The sequence below is a fragment of the Dermacentor silvarum genome, chromosome 8, assembly GCF_013339745.2.
Source record: "Dermacentor silvarum isolate Dsil-2018 chromosome 8, BIME_Dsil_1.4, whole genome shotgun sequence".
Lineage (NCBI taxonomy): Eukaryota > Metazoa > Arthropoda > Arachnida > Ixodida > Ixodidae > Dermacentor > Dermacentor silvarum.
Genome location: NC_051161.1, coordinates 5,604,928 through 5,623,899, shown reverse-complemented (window position 1 = coordinate 5,623,899; position 18,972 = coordinate 5,604,928). Strand labels below are relative to the sequence as shown.

At 46.9% G+C, this 18,972-nt stretch overlaps 1 protein-coding gene across 1 annotated transcript in view; it reads left to right on the top strand.

The window, feature by feature from the left end:
• LOC119460549 (T-complex protein 1 subunit alpha-like) overlaps positions 1-18,329 on the top strand; it is a 49,887-nt gene extending 31,558 nt beyond the window's left edge. The window contains exons 10-12 of the mRNA XM_037721482.2: positions 981-1,173; positions 9,584-9,747; positions 17,990-18,329. Coding sequence (XP_037577410.1) covers positions 981-1,173; positions 9,584-9,747; positions 17,990-18,179 — 547 coding nt within the window. The 3' untranslated portion in view covers positions 18,180-18,329. The remainder of the gene's footprint in view (positions 1-980; positions 1,174-9,583; positions 9,748-17,989) is intronic.
• Positions 18,330-18,972: the final 643 nt, after the last annotated feature.

Genomic DNA, 18,972 nt, shown 5'->3' with positions numbered 1-18,972 from the left:
TTGCAGCTTTGTCTCAAGCGACACAGCTTTGCTGCTTTTTCAGCGCACCTCCCGCTGCTTCTGCGGCGCACTTCCATGCTCGCTGAGAGAGAGAGAAACGAGTCTTTAAAAGGAGCGCAGGTGACGCGACGCAGCTGGCGCCATCTTGTGCACGCTGCGGCCAACTTGCGATGATCCCTGCGACTTTTCGCAATCAGCGCTCGGGCTGGATGCGCTGCGCGGTAATGGTGGCAGATACGAACTCACGTAGGCAAGCTTTTCACCCCATCTCGGTTAAGGGCAACTTAGGAACGCAAATTTCGCTATTATTCTGCATCGAAAAACGTCGCCCAGAAGCAAAATTTTGATCATTATATCTGATATGCGGTGAATAACATATCGTTATATATGGCTTTTTTCTCGTAGCCCTAATGCATAAGTTGATACTCAGTCGACTGATTGTTATAACCGATATATCGTTATATGTGGTATTGTTATAAGTGGACTGCACTGTATATGCGAATTTTGTCTTTAGGTGTGGCTTCACGGCAGCGTGAATTTCTCCTTATAGTGTGGCTTCACGGCACCACGACGTGCACTGCCGTAAATCCACACTGCAAGGCGAAATTTGCGCTGCCGTGAAGCCACTCCTACAGGCAAGAGAGAGAGAGAGAAAAAGGGAAAGGAAAGACAGGGAGGTTAACCAGAGGTTATCTCCGGTTGGCTACCCTGTACCGGGGGAGGGGTAAAGGGATGCGAAAGGAGAGAGAGACCTACAGGCAAAATTCACGTATAAGGCAGGGGCTGACTTCGAGGCTACAAATTCTGGAAAAAAACCTTGCCTTATATTCGAATAAATAGGTTAGTTACATGTTGCTGTTTAGACTCGGTAAGAATACCATAATGTTGCATGTGCTCTATAAAGTGTCACATTGTGGGCAGCTTTTATTTCATGATACCAGTGTGAAGAAGAAAAATCTGCTTTACACAATTGTCACCAGGCCCAAGGTGCAGACTGCCAGCTCCATCGTAGTACGTGGTGCCAATGACTTTTTCCTGGATGAAGTAGAGCGGTCAATCCACGATGCCTTGTGTGTGGTCCGCCGAGTGCTCGAGTCCAAGACTGTGGTGCCTGGAGGTGGGGCCGTAGAAGCTGCACTCTCTATCTACCTGGAAAACTTTGCCACTTCACTGGTGAGGGGGACCTTTTTTGCCATTGCAGTTATCGCAATAAACTCAAGCAATCAGTTTTTGGGGTAGTTCGCCAGTTTTCAACATCAATATTGCATGAATAACTGGCTGTGCACAACAACGAGACAAAATGAGAGAGAAACATACGTACCGTATTTACACGATTGTAGGTCGAACCATTTTTTCAGATTTGGCAATCCAATGTTGGGGGGTCGACTTAGAATCGAAACCGAACCGTGTACCGCTAGTAACGGCGAGAGAAATGAGAAATCGGGGGCACTACGGCGTGGTTACAACTTTGCACCTACGTTTATGGTTACGGTAGAAGCGTAGCGTAATAATTTACTGTATTGCATACATTTTGATTGCGCGCACCACGAGCGCACGACTCTTGTGGGAGCATCGATCATGGAAGAGCCGCCGTTTAGGGGGTATTGGTAGATGGTGGAAGAGCCGCCGTTTGGGGGGTATTGGTAGCTGGCAGAAGAGCCGCCGTTAGGGGGGTATTGGTAGTTGGCAGAAGAGCCATTGTTTGGGGGGTATTAGTAGTTGGCGGAAGAGCTTTTCTTTGAGATACAATTGTTTTCGACGGCCGCGCGCATCTGTCACTTCTGCTGTTGTGCTGAATCGTCGCGCCTGTCATGAGTGCCAAGAACTTTCGGCGCTCGTTCTCAGCAGCGTTCAAACGGGCTGCTATCCTCCATGTTGAGGAAACTAACAACTGCGCAGCGGGACGCAAGTCTGGAGTCAGTGAACGTGTGGTGCGGCAGTGGCGGCTTCAGCGCGAGAAAATTTGGCCTCTCTGGCTACTGTGTGCGGGTGGGTCCTCTCTGCGTGGGGGGCTGTACCGCGCGATGTCGTGGTGTGGTAGTTCGCGAAGTGTGGACTCACTTTTGATGACAACGTGCTGTGGGACCGCAGCAGCTATGACGGCAGCAGTACCGGTGAGGTCAACTCTAGTGACGATGAGTAGTCTTAGCAACCCCATCAATAAATTTCCCTTGTGTGAAATGCACTTGCGTGGGTTTTCTCCCCACACAATTTTTTTTTTTTTTTTTTTTTTTTTTTTTTTTTTTTTGAGACATACAATTTTGGGGGGGTCGACCTACATTCGAGTCGACTTACAATCGTGTAAATACGGTACATACATCGTTGACCTTTGGATGAATTTTTATTCGAAGATTTGCCTATTTATACAAAGATGACAAGGCTTCGTTACAGTCGAATCCCCCTACAACGAACGCCGCTAAACAAAATTTCCGCCACAACGAAGATTTTCCGATTCCCCGTCAGCTGCTCATAGAAAATAATACAAAAAAAAGTATCTTCATAACGAAGACGTTTTATTTGGTATTTCCGCTTTAACAAACTTTTCGAGAATGAAACTGTGACTGAATTGAAATTGGAACTGCCAAGTAGTCAAATTAGAAGGCCCTTCCAAAGCTGTGACGATCGTATGTCCGCTTGAACGAGGTTCTCGCGAACAAAATCAAATTTAAAGTACCGATTTACGTACGCCACTGCAATCTATAGCCACGCGTAGTCATCACGCGCCTGTGCGAGACTGCACGAGATCACCATAATCGCTACCGTTTTCTGTGGCGTGTGTCCGGTCGAAATGTGTCCGGCCTACACCAGCAAAGAAGCGTAAATTTCTCTCTCTCGAGGAGTAGGCATGTATGATCACCGAGGCAGAAAGCGGAAGGAAACAAATTTCGCATTTCTATACAAACTTTATCGGCCGTATAAACTTGTACACATTCGTTTACTAACTAAATTACCAAGCACGGTGTCACGCGCGCACAGGTAAACAGGAACACATCTCACTTGATGACTGGAAACTCTGTGTCAACACACTGGAGTGAGAAGGCGCTGCAATAGCAGCGAGCGCAATTGACCTCCGTGCCGTCTCTTATTTCCACACGAACTAAACGTCGAAAGCGCAGCGCACACGACTTTACCGGCACTAGTTGCACTTTGCGCACATCGTAGATTGCTTTGGAGATGTGCACGTCGCAGATTGTGCACGTCGCAGATTGCTTGCAAGATACGGCGGCTGCGCCGCGGCCGCTGTTGTCAACATGATGCCAACGCCTCGTAATCTGTGGAAAATGACAACCCGCTAGGCATACTTGACTCCGGCAACTGCTTTGAAAGTAATGGATCCTTTTGACTTCATCTTAAAGATTATCAGAGCCCACGACAATGACATTGCGATGGCTCTTTTAACGGACTGTGAGACTCGCGTAACGCCTTTGCTTGCCGTGAAGCGTAAGAAATCCAGGTTGACCGACTTATGGAAATAAACTTCCGGTAAGCGCAAGCTTGCCGACTTTGACATAAATATGCAATGAAATTGTTATAATTGAAACCGCTTCATTGTGACCGTGCATGTGCCGCAAAATGAGTGTTTCATGATAGGCCGGGCACGCACGTTGAGTTAGGCGTTGGCCGCAATGTACAAAAAATGCTGTGACAGCGGCACGAAATGCATTCTCTCATGAAGTTTACACTTTATTGACCGCCTTCGGATCGCCTCAACCTTTGCCCCCACGCCATCGCGAAGATTTCCCGGACGATGGTTTTGGTTTGGTTCGCTGTTTTGCCGTTTGGGCGTACGTATATACAGTCGAACCCACTTATAACAATATTGAAGTGCCACGAAAATTCCATTGTTATAACCGGGTTGCATGAAAAAAAAAGGGGCGGGGGGGGGAATGGCGGAGCTATTGTGAGAAAACTACAATGGCAGGGAGGCCAGTGCCCCTCCCCACCACCTTCCTCCATCCGGCTGCTGATTGGGTTAACTCGTTAAACTGTTTAAAAGCACAAATAGGCACAAAGCCATGGAGCAAGGACACGAAGCGTTTTGGTGTTGCTTCCATTCCAGTACGATTTTCACTGATGACTATGGCGATGCGAACGCCGTCGCTGTCTTTCGGTGTACGCTAATGCCGTTTTGGCTCGATTGCAGCGCTCCGCCAGCCCAGCACTATCAGCGCAGTTGGCGCGGTCCATTCTTGTTTCGGAGAGTGGCACGGCGCAGAGCTATGGGTGCAGCCCATTCGTGTTCGGAGGGGTCACCCCAGCACTATCAGCGCAGTTGGCGCGGTCCATTCTTGTTTCGGAGAGTGGCACGGCGCAGAGCTATGGGTGCAGCCCATTCGTGTTCGGAGGGGTGGAAGGGCGTGCAAGGCTGGTGATGTGAAGAAGAATGGAAAACAGCGCACGGCGGCGTGGAACGGCTCAAATTTCTTCTTTTTTTATTTTCAAGAAGTTCGCATTCCATTCCCTTTTGGCACGGACACCCAGTAGCCAGACTTCATTGTTATAACCGATAATGCGGCATGGGGGCATTGTAATAAGCGGGTGATTTCACCATAGAAAACATATAAAAGTTGACGGTGCAGCAGCTTCTCATTGTTATAACAGATATATTGTTTATAAGTGGGTTTCGACTGTACATACTAAGTGTATGAGTGCCTCTCAGAAGAAAAATTGCTTGCATTGCATGATTTGGGCATTGGCACCTAAGGAACAGCATGCCTCGCTTTTTGCTGTTGAAGCTGCTGTGGATGAGGCAGTAATGAAATTTAATTCGGGGAACGAGAGAGCTTCATCTGCCATACTCCAGGAGCTTTAGTTGAACCCAGGGCTACCAAACATGCCAAGCATGCCAATGGCCGAGAAAGATCACCGGCAAGCAGCAGCATCAGCCCGCAAGTGTGCATCAGCAGAAAATCTGTGACAAGCCTTCAAAAAACGTCATTCAGGTAGCTGAAGGCTGACAGATAAAATCCCTAGTGGCTACTGACCATTTAGATATGTGGATATATCAATACTTTTTGTTATGTCTGAATAAAAATGAGCTTGTTTGTTTTTCTACATTTTCTCAAAACCTGAATTTTTGAATCTTCGCATCCTTCCGGGAGCGATGTCTCAGTAATCCGGGCACCTAGAATTGTAAGTATTGTTGCAGTAGTAAGCTACATGAATAATGCACACAGTGGTAGGAGCAGATTTTTGTATTTCAATTTTAATATTTGTTTATTGTCCATACAATAAACAACCACTTTAAACTCATTTTGAACAGAAAGCTTTGATGTGCAGTATAATTATTAATAATTGTTATACCAAAAAACTATTCCTTCCGTGGTGAAGCTTATGTTTCCAAGTATTCAGCTATGTGCCTAAAGCAAGATTTTGATAGTTTTTGCTCGATTGCTCCCGGAAATAATGCTAAATAATGTTAACTTTGGAACTAATTAGCATATTTTAAAAATTCCATATTCATACCTGCCAACTCTTCAGAATTTTCCGTAAAATGTACGAATTTGGACCCGTCTTGCGATTTTACGAATGTCGGCTCAATTTTTACGGAAAAGTGGTTATATTCACGAAATTATTTTTTAAAATTCCTAATGAAGTCACACCGTTGCTGGTGGGCAGGGGTGCCACTTACATAGAGGCGCATAGAGACGGGGGTGTGCGCTGTAACCTTTATTGTCTGCAGAGTAAGGACATTTTTCACTCCGTGACGTTGCCTTCGTCATCAGGTCATTGGACAACTCGATGACGGCCGGACGTCACTGGTTGTCGTTACTCTCAGCATAGAGACCCACCTGTACATAAGTGCGCCCCCAGAGACGACGGCGATTTCGAGTGGATGTGGCAGGCACAGTTTCTGTATCAGAGGCTGTGGCTTGTCGTCTCGCCTGTCACCTTCGCTAGGCTTTTTTCCCTAGTATGACCTGTTTTGTGGGCCTCACTTTTTTTTTTTTTTTTTGCGATGTGCTGCTATCGGGCGCAGTGCGACTCCGGTACTCCAGGTGTTTCATATGGCGAATTCCATTGGGAGAACAGGAGCACTCAAAAGCACGCTGAAAGTGCTCGTTCAAGAGGCGACGTGTTTCAGTGGTCGAACAGGAGTGGGTGAGCCGTCATCCAGTGGTAGAACAAGAGCAGTTTCGCTGCGCTGAGAGCAGCCGGGAGCAGTCTGGACTGCTCTCGCCTGAAAAGCGGAGTACGGAGGAAGTCACGTGACTTAAACCGTCATATCCTCCTCATTTCTTTTTATTTTGCTTCAGCCGGCGCTCGCGGCGGCAATGGCTGGCAGCCAAGCGTAGTTGGTGTTTTGGCACCGCTGTTTTTGACGTCGGTGGTACGAGCGAGCTTCGCAGCGATTTAGCGCCAGATCCTGGCATTTCTAGTCCGCCTTGCTTCTGGTTGGATGCGTGGGGGACTGCGGCAGCAAAGCGTCTTCGCCTTGCTGAAGTGCTTGAGACGCTCGACGGTGACAGCAGCGAGAACTGCTGGGGCTCAACTGCAGATTCAAGTTGCAGTTTCAGATGATCTTCGCAGGCCGAAACATTGTGGGATGCGTCGGCGCTGCACAAAAGTGTGTAGTACGTGGCCGCAAATGTGACAGCGTTACGCCCGACAGATTACAAGACGATCACGCGTGTTTTGCCACTCTCCCGCAGAGAATAGTGGGACGTCGATTGCTTTAGTCACATGGTACATTTCTCCTCACACGTCCCCCTCCCACCTGCTCTCCGAATGTACGCCGTATTCCAGTGGCGGGTCGAGTGTCCCTGCTCTCACTGCGCTGTCACCCGACTCCGCACTGCGCGGCGCCCTGCTCCTGTTCTCCCAATGGAATTCGCCAATAGCCGTAGCGGCTGTGAAGTGTGATGGCGTGCTCGAAGCCTCGTCAGTACTAGACTCCATCAGTTCTTCCAAGTGTGTTTGTGAAGTCGTACTCCTCGGCAGAACTCCCGGCAGAATTCCTGAAGCGAGCGTTGGCCGGCGTGGACAGTTTCGTTGGCTGGACTGGGCCTCCGCGTTTCTTCCCTCTGCGCCGCAGCCACAGCGTTGGCTGAGGACGTCGGCACGTACACAGGTGTTCCGGCGCGATGCAGAGACGGTGACCTTGCCTTTTGAGAGAGGAAATTTCTGCCGCGGTATTTTTTTTTCCTTTTTTTTATTTCTCCACGCGCCATTGAGGGGTCTCTCCTAAGCTTTTGCTTTATGGCGGTGTCGGAGCAATGCGGGGCACCCGGAGGTGCCACCACGTGATTTGGCGTGCTGCCGAGAGCATTGTCGGTGCGCGGTTATGTTCAAATTAACCATCGCAAATGCTTTCGCGTTCGAATTACCGAGCATTTTCGCCCATTGGAATACACATAACTTTGACGGGACCACAGCGTCAGTTCGAATTAATCGGAAGTTTGAATTAACGAGATTTGACTGTAAAAAGCAAAGTGTGTGGAATGCACTATGGCTACATTCGTATCCTGTGAGACAATTTTCAAACAACGATTCGTTTTCTTTGCTGCTAATTAGCATTGCAGCTAATTAGCATTTTTGCAGCTAATTAGCATTGCAAAAAGGCTGCGAGTTTGTCCGGAGCTTCCCGGTGCCTCACTTACCACCCTGCTGGTCAAAGTATGAAAAATTCCAGCACCAAATTATTGCTAGTCCTCTTGGTAACTGCTTCACAGCTTCCATTCGGAAGTGTTTGTTCCATGCTAAGGATATTTTAAGCACAGACTCAAATGATAATGAACACGCGCAGCCAAAACAGGCGCACGCACGTGCTGAACTTCCAATTGGTTTTTAATGTATGGATGAATTCTATACAGGAGGTTGGATGACAAAAATTATTGTCTTAATCTTGTTCTTTGGTGCAATATAAAAAAAAAAAAGTATCGCGCTCGTAAAACTCGTCAAAACCACTCTTCCTAGCAAATCCATCAGTCATTTGCTAGCTTCGACAGCTTCTTCTGCTGGGATGTTTTCTGCCTGTTTCGTGCTTCGCTTGCGTAGTGCTGCTTCATACACATTCCCACGTAGTAGTGAAGAATTTTGGCTACAGTGTAATTTTTATGTTGGCGGGATGGAAATGTGAGGTCAAAGTTTTGAAGAACATGGTCAACGGTTCCCCCCCAAAAAGCACAGATGGAAAGCGAAGCACAGATGGAAAACAAATGGCAAGAAGGTCGGGCCATAATAGTGTGGTTATAAGCGCCAGCGCACAAGGTGCAGATCGCGCCGAGAGCAGTGCATTGGCGTAGCTCATGGCATGCGAGATTAGCATGTTGCATCGCGCGGTGCCATAAATCTTGACGCCATGGCTGACCGCGCTTAATGCCCACAGCCGTCATCAGACAGTGCCCTCAAATTACAAATAAAAGTGCAAAGAAGTATGGATATTCATTCTGAAAAAAAAAAATGTTGCAGTTTCGCCAGAAAGGTGGAGCATTGATGGCGATAGCAAGGAGACAGCTACACGAAGTAAGGGTCGTTTTATCGGTGTCACGTGCGCTCAGGCAACGTCCACCCACTGCCACAGTGCTAGCGAACGCTTTCCGGAAACGAACACTTTCCGGATTAGGCTACCATGAACACTAGACGCACGGGAACAAAATGCTCATAAAGGAACCAACCATCTACGCTCTACCTTTGCACTTGCCGAAGATTGCCACCAAGATACGGCACGTGGCCTGCATATGGACAGCCATTCGCAGCTACAGCAAGGGTAGAGAGGAGACACACGGGCTAGGCGGAGAGGGCTGATAGGTGCGCTTCCCCTGCCCCCCTCCCCCTCTAGCGTGTGCTTGTGATCCCATTACCGCGCCGCTAACCCCTTCTCCACCCCTTTGCACTGAAGGAACCGTAAGCTCTCGTGTTTCTTGGAGCACTCTGAGCTGCTGCACAGCCTTCACAAGTTGTTACGAGACAAATAGAGCAGCGCTGTTTCCTGCATAGCGTGTCCTGGCGTATGCGCTTCGACGGCGTTTTTGCCACTCTAATTTATGTGGAAGAATGCTTGCAAATAAGTCATTTGTTTCTCGGTCGACATTTTTCAAGTCTTTTGCTAGATTTACCGACCATACAGGCTCCAAATACATGCTTGAAATGGCCAAAAACTTTGTTAGATCAAAACCGTGTCATGGAATCGCGAAAAAAAAATACGCGGTTTTCAGTGGAACTAAGGTTGGGAAATAAAAATAGTTTGTTACATCGTGAATTTCGTTAAATCGAGGTTTGACTGTATATATGTATATGTACATGGGTAGAAAAAAAAAAAAAAGAAAACGAGCAAACATGCGATTGGAGACGTGTGCAAGATGAACGACTGGAAAGAATGCTTACACACTATCTGACAAGTGCCACTTGGGAGTTTCTGAAGTAATTTTCTGTGCGATTTGAAAGTGTGTTTACTGCAAATATATTTTGCAATATTCTCGGTGAGGCAAGCATTGGGGTAAGTAGGTGCTTTAGTTTGCACACTCGCAAAACTTGGAGCTGCTCTCTTTCCACAGAAACCAGTTTGGGTACTTTGTGCTTCAGGTGCCATGTTGACGGTGAATGATGTGCTCATTGATTCTTCCTCGTGTTTCTTTGATAGAGCTCTCGTGAGCAGCTGGCCATAGCTGAGTATGCACGCTCACTGCTGGTCATTCCCAAGACCCTGGCCGTGAATGCTGCCAAGGATGCCACTGACTTGGTCTCCAAACTCCGGGCGTACCACAACAGCTCCCAGACGAAGCAGGACCATGCACAGCTCAAGTGGTGAGTTGAGCTGAAGAGAGGCTCTCCATCCATACCATTTTAAAGCAAAGCTGTTAAGGGGACTGCCACAGTTGTTTTCATGCGGCAACGGTGCAATGGTATCAAATGTCAAATAACATAATTAAGTTTCAAAGCAAAAACTCAGGATTGATCCAGGTTACGTTGCTGAGTTTTTGCTTTGAAACTTAATTATCAATTATTAGAAAATAAAGGTTACCTCGCATATACTTCACTCAAATAGGCAATTTCATACACTTATTATTATTATTATTTTAGTTTAGCGCTCCGTAATTTTTGTTCTGGCACGTCATGTTTTACTGGCTCCACATGGGAGTTCAGCGGTGAAAGTTGACAGCGTGGTCCAGCAACACAGCCTGCGGGGGAGCCCCGAAGTGGCCATATGACCAGGGCATCAAATGCACTTGTGGTGTCAGTCATGGATCGTCACTAAAACCACCGAGCAAACAGACACCTGATAGTTCCGATGAAGGGTGTGAGAACTCGCTTATACAGCTTCGCCGATGTCTTTGATGTACGTAAAACCTTGCTAATTCGAAGGCCGCCGGACCATGAAAATTCTTCGAATTAAGCGGATTTTCGAATTAACTGAAATGAAGAAAAAAAAGAAAACAAGCAAGAACGTGCCGCAAAAAGAAATCACCTTTATTTTCCATGTCCGAGTAAGATCGCTCGAAGTAATCACTGATGCACCCCAGGATTGCTTGGCGCGGTAGTTCGTTGCCCCAAGTGCCATGTTCTCCAGCTGGCTCACAACACGTAGCATATCACCCCCGCTGCACTCAACAAAGTTGCGGACGATATTCACGGAATCGATAACTGCTGCTAAAGCGGGTGCGTGAGTGCTTGACTCCAAAAATTCGAACTTCTGCTGTATATTCCGACGAATTGAGACCCCAAAGTTCGATTTTCCGGACTAAATCACTCATTCCGAACCACGCTACCTGATCTTGGAGGCTGCCACATTGGATATTCCACTAGCATGGCTTCCAGTGGCCCGTTTTATAGCCTCCAAGATTGGGAGGCGCACGCTATCAATAGAGAGCACGCACCATCCTCCATTCTCGGAGGCCATGCCCGCTCTTCCTTGGCTGACAAAAAGCTCCAGGGGACGGTACTCTTTCTTTTTTCGGTCAGCACTATCGTCATAATCACTTTTTTTTCCTTTTTTTTTCCTTTTTTTTTTGCGTTTCGGTTGCTATTTTGCACGTGGTGAGCAGGTGTGTCTCGAAGACGTATCTTTGTGTCTGTTTGTGCGGCTTCGCATTTGTGTGATCGGCGCCACCTGCTGTGCCTTCGTGAGAGCCAAGTGCTGCGAAGTAACGGCTTGTTTCTTCTATGCGGTGATCACCAACGCAGGGGACGCTCTTGTCGACTGTATATGAAGACGTCAGTCTTGTATAAATCCAAGCAAATCTTATCACCTCCAAGCGTAGTATGAGGCAGGCATTATTTAAGATTTTTTATGCCACTCTAAACCTAGTAAATTAAATTCTTTGCGGTGAACGAGTTTATTGGACTTCAATTTTTCGGACTATTTCTCAGTCTCCGCAAAGTCTTGAAAATCGGTCGGCGACTGTATTTTTGATTTATTTAACTCAAAATTAGCAATTATGTATTACTGAGAATGTTCTTGCGATCACGAATCAGCCAGTATTGTTAGTCGGCCAACTGCTTTTAATCTGCTTTTGATGACAACATTGTGGATGCGAGAGCAAGCGTTCCCTGCTTTTGACACGAGGTTGTACCTTCCCTGCTGCGTGCAGTGCAATATTTATTTGGCTCACACATTCACAGGAGCCTCATTAACAGATCAGCAAAGTGTTTTTTTTTTTTTTTTTTTTTTACTATGTTCGAAATATGTTTCAGGGCCCCTTTAACTCTAAGGACAATTGATCATGCATCAACTATGAATATCAGCTAGCTGATTTTTGTCGTTCTAGTATCAGCAAAATGTGCGTAAAGGCTTGCCATTGCTGGTAATGAATGCACTGACTGTCATGCCAACATATGTGCCTTCCTCTTAGCAAGTCTCCCTTCAATTAAGGGGAGTTGTTTTCTGTGCATTCATTTTCGATAATATAACATACCTGCCAACTCTTCCGAATTTTACGAATGTCGGCTCGATTTTTACGGAAAAGTGGTTATATTGCTGGTGGGTAGGGCCGCCACTTACATAGGGGCCCATAGAGATGGATGTGCGCCGTAACCTTTATTGTCTGCAGAGTAACGACATTTTTGACTCTGTGACGTTGCCTTCGTCATCGGGTCGTCGGACGACCTGACGACGGCCGGACATCACTGGTTGCCGTTATTCTCAACATAGAGACCCACTTGTACGTAAGTGGCACCCCCAGAGATGACGGCAACTTCAGGTCGATGCGGCAAGTACAGTTTCTGTATTGGAGGCTGTGGCTTGTCTCATCTGTCACCTTCGCTAGGCTTTTTTCATGAGTATGACCTGTTTTGTGGGCCTCGCTGTTTTTTGTGCGACGTGCTGCTGCATCGGGTGCGGTGCGACTCTGGCACTCCGGTGTGTTTCGTAGCCGTAGTGGCTGCGAAGTGTGATGGCGTGCTCGAAGCCTCGTCAGTACTAGACTCTATCAGTACTTCTAAGTGTGTTTGAAGTCGTACTACTCGGCAGAATTCCCGGGCACCCCCCTTCCCCCCAGTCGCGAGTTTACGAATTTGAAAGTCTTGAGGTTGGCAGGTATGTAATAAGCTAACTGGATCAGATTTACACAGAATGCAGTAGAACCTCGTTCATACGTTCTGCATAAAAAAGATGCGAGAAAAAATGAACCAAACAGGAAAACCTACAATCCAAAGTAACTAAAATAATTGACAGACTCAGCTGTAGTTTACATCTACGTAATGAGAAACGTTGCGACACGAGGTGCCAACACGCGCTGAGCTAATGGGGATACGTTGGCCTAAGACGGTTTCGTTGTTTCCCAATTGCGTAGTTTAAAACAGCGACGTGAAACCGAAACGAAATCGAGCTGGTGGGCACCGCCCGATGCCGCTAGGGTGAAAGCATGACGATTACGTCGCACCGCCTGCAACAGGAACTGAAAGCATGCAGTACGCTTCCAATGGCACTGTGCCCCACGCTTTGTAAAACAGATAGGCAAAGGTGCTTATCGCAGTAGGGTTGGTAGCGATAGCTGTGAATGCGACGTGCGACAGCCCAGGAGGAGATTTGCTGGTACTTGAATAAGAAACTGAGTGCACGCCGACGTTTGTACTTCAGATGGGTGGGGAAGCTGATGCGGCGGCGGGCTACTGTTCTCGGATCACGTGCGCTTCGCACATTCTCTTGTTTACACAGGATCTAGCGGCTGGAAAACGTACCTTGCGATCGCAGTCTGCAACAAGGAACAGTGGCACGATTGCATTATCGCCTATTAAAAGTGTGCAGCACGCTTCCAACGGCACCACGCGCTGTGAAACATAGGTGAAGATGCTTCTCGCAATAATGTGGGTGGTGAATGCGGCGGCTGACGACCCGGGAGGAGATTTGCTGGTACTAGAATAGGAAACTGAGTACAGTATAGACCGCTTATAACGTAACCGTTTATAGCGCAGAACTTTTTCGAAGGAAAATCTCGCTGACAAGGGCAGCAGCGAGCACGTTTCTCAACAAGGTGCGTGCTCTTGGCCGGCGTATGCATTATTCAATGCAATCAAGCTCTCGTTAATTCGGATTTATTTGGTCGCACATCGGTTAATTCGAACTACTTTCGGAGCTCGGTGAGCGAGGAGCGCCGCAAATGTGCGACGCAAAAGAGCAAGAACGGCGCTAGCGTCCAACCGAAACAAAGCGGCGGAGTCCGCATCGCCACAGCCATCAGTTGAAATCGTACGTGAATGACAGCAATGCTGGAGCGCTTCGAGCCTATTTGTTTTTACAGCCTGTATTCTTGTGTTTACCGCCGCGCATAACACCGCGTTGGCCGCGGCTTTCGTAATTGTGTAGTCGTCATCCACGATCGCGTCGATAGCGGCCGCGGTTTTCTCCGCAGCGGTTGCAGTGAACAGTAGTTTCGTTTTTACTCGGTACGCGCGTCGGCCGCGTGCCTAAAAAACTGCATAGTCAGCATCGATGATCGCATAGATAGCGACCGCGGTGTCGACTGCAGTTGTTGCAGCGAATAGTAGTTACAGTAAAACCTCGATAATTCGAACTCGGTTAATTCGAAGAATTTGAGCGGTCCCGTCATTCTCAATGCAAATTCTACCGGATAATTTGAATGGCCCGCGCGGCTCTGTTCGGATAATTCTAAGTTTCCGGCTAGTAGCAACGTGCGGCGGTTAGGTTAGGGCGCTTCATACAGTCCCCAACCGATTTTCCGAGCTCGTGGGGACTGAAAAATAGTCCGGAAAACTCGTTCGGCCGAAAAAAAGAAGTTGTTAGTGCGGCTTAAAAAAAAAATCTCTAATAATGCCCTGCCTCATACTACGCTTGGAGGGGATCGACTTGCTGGATTTGCGCAGCAATGACGTCGTCTCCGTGTACAGTCGACACGAACGTCACCGCGTTGGCGATCTCCGCCAACGGAGTTCGCCATGGAGGTCCAAGAAACGAGCTTCGCACCGCTTAGCTCTCGCCAAGGTACAGGAGGTAGCGCCGATCACTGAGACATGGGTCTCTGAGACACCTGGTCAGTGTACACGCCACGTTCAAAATAGCAACCAAAACTTCAGAGAAAAAAAACTCACTGAATTTACACGCGTAGTGTCAGCGCGCACGAGCAAGCGCGGCCGCCGCAGCGAGCGAAGGCTCGTGCGGTCTATCGCTTCAACAGAAACGGAGCGGCGAGAGCACAGCACATAGAAAAGGTCAGAGCCGTCTGGAGATCGCTTTCAAGATACGGTGCGCGCGAGAAACCGCTCCGGCGCTAAGTACGCAGTTGTTAGAAGAGTAGAAGTCGCCCCTCCCTCCCTCCCTCCCTCCCTCCCTCCCTCCCTCCCTCCCTCCCATACCCCCACGGCCTTTCGCACGAGGGAGGAAGTCGCGTTTACGCTCCGCCGTGCATTCGCTCTCCATGAAAGCGCGCGGCGATGATTTTATCGCCCTTGGACTTTGTATGGATCCTCAGGGCGGCGACGCCGACGGCGAAAATCCGCTTGAAGTGTCCATATAATTGCTGTCACAATAAAAAAACATCGCACAATAAATGGTTACAATGATAGTGCTGAGCGCATATACTAAGAAAAAAGAAAAAGTGCAGTACTCTGGAGCGTTTTGTCAGCCAAGGAAAAGCGGGCATGGCCTCCCAGACTGGAGAATTGCACGAGCTCTCTATTGATAGCGCGCGTTCCAATCTTGGAGGCTATACGGCGAGCCACTGGAATCCAAGCCAGTGCAAAATCCAACATGGCGGCCTCCAAGATTGGGTAGCGCGGCTCGGAAAGAGCGATTTAGTCCGCAAAATCGAACTTTGGGATCTCAATTCGTCCGAAAAATTGGGTACGAAAATGCATGAACTCAATGGGAACCCTTGATGGTGCATTTTTGAAGTCTGGAATATCCAGCAAGTCCAAATTTTTGGAGTCACGCACCACCACGCCCGCTTTCGCGGCAGTTATCGATTCCGTGAACATCGTCCGCAACTTTGTTGAGTGCAATGCGGGTGATATTTGTATGCTACGTTTTTTGAGCCAGCTGGAGAGCATGGCACTAGGGGCGGCAAACCAGCGCGCCAAGTAATCCCGCATCGGTGATTACTTTGAGTAATTTTTCTCAGACATGGAAAATGAAGGTGATTTCTTTTTGCGGCAAGTTCTTGCTTGTTTTCTTTTTTTGTTATTATTCATTTCGGTTAATTCGAAAATCCGCTTAATTCGAAGAATTTTCGCGATCCGGCGACCTTCGAATTACCGAAGTTTTACTGTAATTCCTCCAGAGTCGGTGCGTGCGTCGGGCGCGTGCCTTCAGCACCGCAGCAGTTGCGGCAAAGAGTTGTTTCGTTTTGATTCGGTGCAAAGCTGTCGAACTTGAAGAGCGCCGGCTACATCGCGATTATGTTTTCGCCAGCTCACTGGCGAAAACGTAATCGCGATGTGCGCGAGATAGTACAAAGCATGTCTACATGCTTGGTCTACATGTTTTGCATACGTGCAGGGCTTGAAAATCGTTGTTTTGGTTATAGTGCAGATATAGTGGTACTGCTTATAGTGCAGATATTCGCGACTCCGGTGACTTACGTTATAAGCGGTCTACACTGTACGCGCTGGCATTTTCAGGTGAGACGGGTGGACGAGTATTCCGGTAAAGCTGCCGCGGCGGGCGGCTACTCTACTCGATCGCGTGCTCTCCTCGCGCAATGTCTTGTTTACATGCAATCTAGTGGCCAGAAAACGTATCATACGGTGGCAGTTTGGCGATGCACTGAACGTTGGTGCCGAAAGATTCAACTGTATAGAATACAATCTCCTATGTTTAATTTTTTTAGTCTGTCTCTTCTTATTTTCCTGTGACCTGTAAGTGGGTAAAACGTGTGATAGCTTGTGCAAAGTTTGGGCTTGATACAAAGCCTATGAGATAGTCCTCCTCCATTGCTTGCGGCAGTTTTCATCAACAGGAAACCTATGAAAACTACATCCTCCTTTTCTGTTCCTCGCAATGCTGCTAACCATACACGCACCGAACCCGCGAATGAAAGCCCCACGGCTACTAAGGCATGGAGTCTGAGTGAGCCAGTGGAATGCCTGCTGCAGAGAAGTCAATGATGACAGCTCCACCGCACCTTCGTGACGACGTAGGGAGAAGGAGATGTATACTCAGACTTTGATATAACCAACGCAAATACAACTAAGTAAATATGAAATTTGATTGGTCCTGCTTTACTTTAGTGGCACATTTTCCTGCTATAATGAAACCAGAAATGCGAAACCCAGCACGGTATCTATTACGGTGAAGCAAATTTTTGTGTATTAAAATAGGCAAACATGTCAAATATGGTTGCCAGCCAATTTTTCAGGTGCCTTGTTTTTCGGACCTGTATGATTATTTGGACTTCCTGGCAGCAGCGTCACCTGCCTGTAGAAACTATGTTAAGGTCGATGCAGGGCTGAAAGGTCAACTTTCTAACCAACGTGCCGATTCTAACAAAATTCGGCTGCATGCTTTGTCTTCTTGTCATTAGTATATGTAGTTAACTTCATCTAATATGTGTACTAATGTAAAAAAATGTACTAATCTACACGTAAAAAGAAATTTTAATAAAATATTTGTACCTGCGTTCTCACATCCGTGTGCATTTGGCAAATTTTGGCGGAGATCAGTCACATTAAGTACGAGAATTATTGTGCACATGCAGTAAAAACAACCTAAAGTTGAAAGAAATTTCATTATTAAATGTTTCTAAGCATGCCGATTACTTTGCAGAGGAGCCAGCAAATCGTCACAGCGAGCCTAAGATCCACAGAATGCGTTATACTGATGGTGCTGCGAGGTGCTGCAATTTCAAACCAGCCGCTCACGCTGACTGAATCACATTGAAACATGTTCAAGGCGATGTTCGTCAGTAGTACTCAATCAATCAAACAACATGAACATCTCAAATTTCAAACTTTTTGTCAATGCTCCTTTCTGTGAATAATATCTATGTTATTCATAAAATGCAGAGACCAAAAGTTGCCGATGAACAGTTTGTATCACTTGTCAGGGTGGGTCAAAAAAACTTTAGTACTATTATATTTAAGTCAGATTTGTGCCAATACGTGCCCATATATGCTCTCTGCAATAAGCATCCATTGCAGCCACCTTTCTCGAGTGTTGTGCAGTGCTGCTTGTTGGAGCAATTCTAGTGCGTTTATACTGTTCATCAGGTGACATGAACATCGAGATTAATAGTGCATAGAGCAGTTAAGGCATTAAGCCCCACCCATACATTCAGAGGCCAAGGAACCAAAAAAACTTTACTATTGGTGGTAGCTGAATGAAGCTTCTCAAAAGCATTTCCTTGCTTTGTTAAGCATAACACTGTGCGGCTGAACATGAGCTCTGGCATGCACTTCAAAAAGGCTTATGTCTTACTGTAATAGGTCATAAGGCTTTGTTTTACATCTCCATTTTGCCATTATAAGGACACATTTATGTTAGTTACATCTGGAGCACCTCTAGATGTCTCACTGTACTAGTGTATCTGCCAAGCCTTTAGCATTGGTTTGCAGCTGTGTTGTGTAGACAGACTAAACAGAGTGGCAATTCTTTCAGGGTTGGCTTGGATTTGTATGAGGGAACAGTTCGTGACAACCAGAAGGCTGGTGTCCTTGAGCCAACTGTGTCCAAGATCAAGTCCCTGAAGTTTGCTACTGAAGCAGCCATCACCATTTTGCGAATCGATGACCTCATCAAGCTTGAGCCCACCCCTTCAAGTCATGACGACAGGGACGAGTGCATGTAAATTATTTTACTCACACTTGCCACTTGCTCCCTGGGCTGTACGCTTGTAAACATCTATTAGCAAGGCTCGCATGACTTGTTATCTACAACCTCATTGGCCCGTGCTGAACAAGCCAGGTGGCAGATATTGAATAAAACATTTTTCTCTTTACATGCTGTTCAAAGTTGGCTTTTTCTGCATGACTTAGACACAACTCAAACCAATTTCGAAATCTTTAGCTTTTTTCTGAAAAACTCAATATTATACTTAATCCATTCTCTGTAAAATGATGCAGTACTAAGAAGATTGTAGAAAATCAACCTCATTGTTATAGCTCAGAAAATTAATGTATAATTCATTTCTCACCTTACGGGGCATTAGCTGAAACACCTCCAATGCGCCACATATTTCAGTTGAGTTTCCATGTAGGCGCATTTACCAGTGGTGTTACCTAAAGGTTCGTGTATTCTGTATAAACCGAACAAAGCAGTCTTTTTTTTTTTTTTTTTCTTGGAATTCAATGTTAACCAAAAAGGGTTAGTGAAAGCAAATTTACAAGCCTGTGATAGGCGCACATACAATCAGCGTGCCGAGGTCAAGTTGTTGCGCATCAGCCTAAAAAGGGTCGCCGTGAAAGGGGTCTATAGTCCTCACAACCTCGGCCAGGCGACGCTACCAAAGATTGGTAGGCCGAGGTTGTATTGGAGGGAAAAAAAAAAAGAGAACCAGGTGGAAAAGGAGCTGGTGCTGATAAATTTCAACTGGAAGAAAGCCGAAGAGAAAATTCTTACGCACACAGCCAGACAAGGCTAGA